The sequence below is a fragment of the Callorhinus ursinus genome, unplaced genomic scaffold, assembly GCF_003265705.2.
Source record: "Callorhinus ursinus isolate GAN/ISIS: 27379988/994484 unplaced genomic scaffold, GSC_fseal_2.0 scaffold63, whole genome shotgun sequence".
Lineage (NCBI taxonomy): Eukaryota > Metazoa > Chordata > Mammalia > Carnivora > Otariidae > Callorhinus > Callorhinus ursinus.
In genome coordinates, this window is record NW_027397125.1 from 201,762 (window position 1) to 209,557 (window position 7,796).

The following is a 7,796-nucleotide window of genomic DNA, read 5'->3' on the forward strand; positions in this document are numbered from 1 at the left end:
GGTGGTAAATGAAAGAAATTTAATGAACTCAAGGCTGCAGCTTTCAGTTATTTTAGAGAAGCTAGTGCTGAACAATGTGCTCTCAAGGAAGGGAAAAAGATAAATTTCTACAAAGAGCAGCGGTCTGATAAAAGTTGATAATGATAGCGCAGTTATTTTTTTAAAGGTACACTTCCATACGTTATTACTATATATTTAATTGATAGGAAAATGCAAATATGTAAGAAATTGCACAAATTCATGTAACAGTGTGTACCAGGGGTGTGGAATTGAAGAACTGAACAGGCATGAAGAAATAAAATATCTAAGAAGAGTGTCCAGTGTAGTGAAGTCTGAATCTTCATTTCCCTTCTAGGGTCTTCATTTCTCAGCTCTTGACCTGAGTTTCTTTTCCTTAGAGGGTCAGTATGGTCTGGCCCCCAGAGTTGGACCAGCTGTACCTGAGCTCTGGTTCGGCCATTTATTTCCTAGATGTTATTAAGCAGGTCACTCGATTCCTTCATCCCTCTTTTTCTCTTTCTGGTGTGTATATATACTTTTTTAGTGGCTTTATTGAGGTATAATTTACATCACAAAGTTCATTCATTTTAAGTGTACAGTGATTTTTTATAAACTAAATTTAAAGAACTGTGCAATCATGACAGTCCAGTTTTAAAACAATTCTATCCATTTGACTTCGCTTTTGTTTCCTCATCTATAAAATGCATTTACATCATGGATTGTTGCACAAAATCAGGAGATGGTAGTTGGCACATAATAAGTACTCAATAAGTATCAGCTATTAAGTTAGTATAGAGTACACTAAATATCTTTGTTGGGAAGGCTGGGATGACTATGATGACTATGTTTTTTAGAAACCAAAAGGCTAATAATATATTGCTGTTGTATATTGTTTCAAAACATTAAAAAAAAATCAATAGTAGATTAGGGGAAGACTTTTTTTTTTTTTAGTAGGCTCCACGCCCAGTGTGGAGCCTTGAACTCATGAGCTACGATCCAGAGTTGCATGCTCTACCAACTGAGCCAGCCAGGGATTCCAGGGGAAGATTTGCTTTAAAATTTTTTTGTTAATGCTCCAAGTTGCAAGCAATGGGAACATCAAAGATGAGTGTTTTAAAGGTCTTAGAATTAAAAAAAAAACTCTATAAAATTTATAATTTTTAAGCCTCCGAATAACTCTATGATCATAAGCCACCAGAAGGCATTGATCACTTCTCTTCTGTGTCACATTGTGCCCACCCAGCCCAAGATCATAGTAAAATCTTGTTTGAGAAATGCTTTTGATTACTGTCGGTACTGTGCCCTGACAGTGGCCATTGTATCTCCAGCATGATGCGATTGGGTTTATATTGCTGGGGGGAGATCTTAAAAAGCTCTAAAACAGCTACATCTGCAATAAAACTAACTTGGTTGTGATTCTGAAAATGCGTCAGTGTAATTCTGCTTTCTTTGTGCCTAGTAGTGAATTTGTGGCACATGCTCCAAAGAATCTTTACTTGTTCTCCGAACACAGGTTATTAGAGCTCAAGGCCAACTATGTTGAAATCCTGGGTTTGAGCTTCATTGGAAGACACAGCCATATGCCCAATGATCATGGAGAATGAATTGGCCCCGACTGGGATTGGCTTAGCCCAATCTTCTCTCTTTTGGAAAAGAAACAAAGAGAATGCTAGTATGAGACATTGCAAGTCAGAGACATTTCCTTTGTGTGCTGAGGACTCTCAGTAGAAATTAAGCAAGATCATTTGGGAAGCAAGGTGAAAGTGCTCTCAGTTAAGCTGATAGTATAAATTCTGACCTCAAATAGGTATTTCAGACCTGACCTTTTGTAGATAATAGAATAAAAGAAAAATTTCCTTCTTCATTCTTCCTCCTGGACATTAAAATAGACAGAGAGAAGGAACAATGGAAGATGCTACATTTGTAATCATTTTTCTCAAAGTATTTTAATAACTAACAATGAGAGTAAGATTTATTTTTATTGAGTTAGATAAATGATAAATAGAACTACCATTTTCCAGTTTCATTGCCAGCCTATGAGAGATTAATTCCGTTTAATAATTTGAAGAGTTCAGTGTTTTATGGCCATCGAATCTGCTGACTTTCTGATAACGTTAATTTTTTCCATTTGTATGGTAGCAGTGACGTGCTTTATTTATATTATGATGTGGTCAGTAAAACATAGTCTTAAATCTCTTTCAGCACTAAATTTGCTTATTCAGAAACATATACTTAGCCCCTATTACATGCCCCTTTTTGTACAGTCACTCTGTTGAAAGGTGAAACTACAAAGATGAATTTGAGCCCTGTCCGTAAGTAGTCAACACTCTAGTGGATCAGGGATTACCACATTACATGGAACTCTGGCAGGGTTTGTGTGTGGACAGAATCCTCACTAACCGACTGCTTAAAATTTTATTGCCAAAAGAAATAACCCATCAACAGAAAATTCCCAACTAGATAAAAATGTACAGAATCCAATAACTCCTCAAACAATCTTATAAACAGATCTATAATTTTCTGATTTTCAAGTAGTTTGTATATTTATAACTTGGTCCAAAGCACTTCTGCTTGTAGCTGAAATTTCTAGTACGTTTTAACAGTATTTCATTGCCAGGTTTCTAGGCAATGTTTGTCAAATTTGTCAAACATTTCATTGGAAGACTCTGCTCTCCCTCTGCCTATGCTGAGCATTTCCACAATTCCCCTTGCATGTTAGTTTCCTTTTTGTTTAAAGATTGTATTTTCTGTGTATATGTGTCTTGTTTTAAACAAGTACTGTATGAATTCTTTAAAATTTGAAAAATGCAAACTTATAGAAAGACTAAAAAAAAAAATCCTGTTTTCCCAAATACAGTTATTATTTACTTTTTGCATTTACTTCTAGTCTCTCTTTCTCTGTGTGTATTGATTAGGAGAAAAATGTAGTAGTAATCATACAATGGTATAATTTAGGTCTTTCTTTTTTTTTTCTGCTAAAAGTAAATAAGGCATTTTCCCTTGCTGCTTCATTCTTTATAATGTAACACTTTTAACAGCTGCATAATATTTCTTTGAAAGGGTATGCAGTGTTTTACTTAATTATTCCCCTACTAAGTATTTAAATTGTTTCTAGTTTTCCTTAATATAAATAATACTTTTTTTATGTTTAAATTTGTTCTCATAGACTATGTTCCTACAGAATTACTGGGTCACAGGGCACTTCTTATAACTAGATTATATGTCGTAACTTGGTAGATTGTTAAAACCAAGTTGAAAGGGAATTTGTATGTTTCCTCCATTCAAGTAGCTCAGCAAACTGTTGAGAATCACAAAATGATGATTCCTGGAATTTCTGTTGTGCTAGTGGGGAGAAGCATCCCTCCTTTCCATTCAGTTGATAAATTATTTTGGAAAAGGCTCATCTCAACTAAAGACGTAGTTTCTGGAATTTTTCTAAATGTGCCATTATTATAATACCTTTAAAATGACAAAATGCATGGTTACTATAAAAAATATAAATTTATAAAGAGTTTTGCCTGCATGTAACCTTTCATGTTTGCTCTTGGCGGCATTAACTTTGAGCAGTCCTACTAAGTCAGACCTGGATTCTGAGCTTAAAGATGTTAAAAGCAGCAACTTCTCTCCCCCACTACCTCCACTTAGGCTAAAGGGCCTAATTCAGATGCATTCACTACTTTCTCCATGCTTTAGAAAGTGCTTAGTGAACTGAACATGGTGAAAAAACCAAAGTAGTGATGAAACACTGAAGAGAAAAACCAAATACAGTATTGCTCATAACGCTCAAAAAAGTGTTTTCTGTACCATAATAGTGCACATTGTTTATAAACAACAAAAATGGACTGATGCTGATCGTTTCTTCTCATTTGCACCTTCCAGCACAGTTTTTTTTTTTAATTTAATTTTATTATGTTATGTTAATCACCATACATTCCAGCACAGTTCTTAAAGCTTATCCAATTTGGGGGATAATTTCATATGGCCTGTATGGACTTAGTAATTTATTGTTCCAAAACATGCTTTTCCCCCTTAAGCTGTTAATCCTAGGTATGTACTGAAGAACTGGATGGCAGAATCTGCAGTGCGAAAAGCAGAAAGGAATGATTTTTCAGAGGTAAGGTGTTTGAGGCTTCTGGCTTTATTTTTATTAACTTTAAGAATTCTTGCTGCCTAGTCTCCCTTTTTTTTGTTTTTCAGTGAATCATTTTTTTTCATAGTTTCTAATTTATTCTTTAATGGATTTAAAATTTTAAAGATTCATTTATATCCCATATCTATATTATTCAGATTTCTGAGGGTCTGATTCTACTGTTTATTGCTTATGTTTTGGACTTCTGGATTTCAATCTCTGAGATCCAGTGAAGCCTGATTTAAGGGTGCTTCTCTGCAGAGGGAATTAGCTTTTTGCTTCTAGCAGGTGTCCATGGCACTAGCCACGTGGGTCCACTTAAATTAACCCTGACAGCAGTGAAGATGGGGTGAACTAAGTCTCCATGCATCTGCCTGGATGAATCCCACATATAATGTTAGGCAAAACAAGCAAGTGGCAAAGGCATATAAGTACCACTTAAACACGGTGTAACACGTTCAATATTATATGCCACATAGGGATGCATGCATATATAATGAAAGTAACAAAAGGAATAAAGATGAGAAACATCATCTTCGGACAGTGGTTACTTTGAGGTAAGGAAGAAATTTGAGTTAGGGAAGGAGATTCATACTGGGCTCTAATCAGATTGGAAGTATCTGATTTCTGAAGCTGAGTGGAGGATACACGGGTGTTCATTGTATTGTTCTGCATACCTTCTTGTATGCTTCAAATACTTCATAATCAATTATTTAAAATGCAATGCACATAGTATATTTTTTAGAAGAGGACTGGCCTTGGCACTCCTGTTGTCACTGTCCTGCCCTGGAGTGGATGTTATCGATGCTGGGCTCTCTTTCTCTCTTAACTGGTCCCACCTCAGAATCATTCTCACCACAGCACGTATGTGGTCACTACCAAGTGATTAGAATTGGCACGAGAGAGAAACTATTTTTGCTATTTCTTTTTTCTTTTAAAGATTTATTTATTTTAGAGAGAGCACAAGAGAGCATGTGTGAGTGGGGGGAGGGGCAGAGGGAGAGGGAGAGAGAGAATCTCAAGCAGACTCCCCACTGAATGTGGAGCCCAGTGTGGGGCTCGATCTCATGACCCTTTCATGACCTGAGCCAAAATCAAGAGTCGGACACTTAACTGACCGAGCCACCTAGGCGCCCCCTATTTTTGCTATTTCTAATTTGGGACTTGCATTAACTTTTTATTTCAGTAGTTTCATTAGCCTGACAAATCTAGGTTTTCACTTTAGAAAATAAAACATTTTAAAATGTAATCTTTTATGGTATGAAAGAAAGACAAAGAGAAGGGAGAGAGCTCAGTATTTGTCTTTAAATCAGCCAAAGCTGGGGAAACGAAGCACTGTTTCATCAGTTGTTTTGTTGGCTTGTTTCTCTTTCCTTCCCTATCTCTTGTTCCTTGTTTTCTTCCCTTCCCCCAAATTATCTTTGAGTAAGGGTGCAGCACCTACCGTGGGTGGAGAGGCGTCTTCCTAGGTTCAGGTGCACATTCAGGTTCAGGCTGCTCTTGGCCCCACTTGGCTCAGACAGAGGACAGACTGGCTTACCAGCAGGGCAACATCAGGCTCCCCATCTGCAGGAGTTCTTGTAGTCCATGCTAGCACCCGGCACAGCAGCGAAGCTTGGGTGTGCGGGGACAGGGCCCACACTGGGAAGATGCAGGGCAGCCCTGGCTTAAAAGCTTCATGTTCCATAGAAACCAGTACCTCTTGTCACAACCCCATAGGCGGAGTTTCCAGTGTCCCCACAAGAGACCTGCCTTGTACCGAGTCACCACACTAAAGAAAGCCTAAAGCATTTTGTCAGGTGTTTACAGTTCTCCCATCCAGATGCTATTTGTCAGTCATAAGCAATGTTATATGGTTTTATCTATATATATAAATATAAGTATAAATATAAATATATACATATAAGACCTTATCAAGTGACTAGGGGAACAGACCTAGGAAGTTAATTAAGGGTTCAAGTCTCATGCAGGGAAGGAAAAAGATTTTTGTTAAACCTCTGTAAGGTAAACTTTTACACATACAACTTATGTTTACCTGCCTGCATCAAACATTTCTTGAGACTGTATGTGAGGTGCTATGAAGAAGTATGTAAAAATGTATTTAGGGAGATTTTTAGCCAACGAGTGAGATTAGATAGGTATAAAACTAACTTCAACAAAAGGATATGTATAAAGCACCTGGGGGAAGTTAAGAGAGGTTCTAAGAGCACCATATTGATTATGATGAGTCTTCCTATTTTAAATATTAGTAATACAGTAATTTGATCTCTGATCTCTTGGTACTTTCTTAGTATAGATAATCATGCAGCTTTTTCTGTCAGAAGCAAGTATTCCTTTATTTACACCCAAGAAATGACAAAACCACCAAAAAGTATATTTTAATTGAGGTATAGTTGACATATAACATATTACTTTAATGTCATGATGAGTCAATATTTGTATATATTGTGAAACTATGACCACAGTTAGTCTAGTTAACACCCATCACCATAGATGGTTACAAAAATTTTTTTCTTGTGATGACTTCTTTTAGGATCTGTTTTCTTAGCAACTTTCAAATACGCTATACAGTATTATTAACTATAGTCACCATGCTGGACATTACATTCCCAGGACTTATTTTATAACTGGCTGGAAATATACATTTTGATCCTAGAATTACTTTTGAAAGAGGTGTGTTCTTTGATGCCTCAGTCTGTTACCAAGGGTCAAATTGCAAATGAGGAAGCAGCATGAGTTGGACTCCATGCCCTTGATTTAGAAAGATGGCAAACCACTGACATTCTTTTATTTTTGTAAATATTTTAGAAAATTATAATTCTCTTAATGCTGTAAAAGAACTTTAAAATTATTGGGACGTATATATATAGTCTTTGTGACAGGGTATGTATTTGCTCTCCTGTTTTAGCACAAAACTAGTACTTAAAGGAACTTTCTGTGGAATGATAGAAATTTTAAGTAACAACTATAGTTGAAATTTTAATAAAACATAAAATGTTTAAATATTTTTAAAGAAATATATATTTAACCTTGTCATTCTGGGAATTTAGAAAATTGATAAGGGTCCTGAGAAAGAAATCTGTATCTATGTGCTTCAATTGTTTGGCAGGTCTCTCTTCTCCAGCACGTTCTTCAGCATCCTTTCCAGAAGCATTCTGCAGCGGAGAAAGCAGGCTACTCCTCACCTACTCCTTCTTGGGCTAAAGACCTTAGAGTTAGCTGCTCCTCTTAATTTAGGGTGAATAAATTAAGGAATACTTCTGTCATTGAATTCGACATAGAGTGATCTATTTGATAAATTCTTAATGACTACATTTTGATGACAACCCCACATTTCATAAAAAGGATTATGTTTGCAAATATTTTTTAATCAAATAAACTGGACCTATTCTTTGGAACAACTTTGTGATCATTTTTGTTCTAATGAATAACTTCGGTGGAATAATAAAATATGTTTGGTAAGGTGTTTGAGTTATTCTCAATAACTGAAAAATCTTATGGCAATCTTTTAATGAACTTGTAAGTATTCATCTATGACATGCTATGTACCCAGTGCTGTGGGGCACATCAGATAAGTATGCAGTTTAACCATACTCCTAGGGCTTTTTTTCTCTTATAGTGGTTTTCAGACATTAACCAAAGTAAAGAGAATAGTATAATGAACCTG

General features: G+C 36.0%; 1 protein-coding gene across 6 annotated transcripts in view; it reads left to right on the plus strand.

The window, feature by feature from the left end:
• LOC112839119 (protein adenylyltransferase SelO-like) overlaps positions 1–7,530 on the plus strand; it is a 32,483-nt gene extending 24,953 nt beyond the window's left edge. For 2 of the 6 annotated variants that reach the window (XM_025891999.2, XM_073885569.1), the window contains one exon: positions 1,514–3,921. In XM_025891999.2, the coding sequence (XP_025747784.1) occupies positions 1,514–1,521 (8 nt within the window). In that variant the 3' untranslated portion in view covers positions 1,522–3,921. Of the gene's footprint in view, positions 1–1,513; positions 3,922–4,034; positions 4,117–7,238 lie in introns of those variants that run through there. The other 4 variants (XM_025891994.2, XM_025891997.2, XM_073885568.1 and 1 more) reach the window with 4 other exon arrangements.
• The last annotated feature ends 266 nt before the right edge of the window (positions 7,531–7,796 follow it).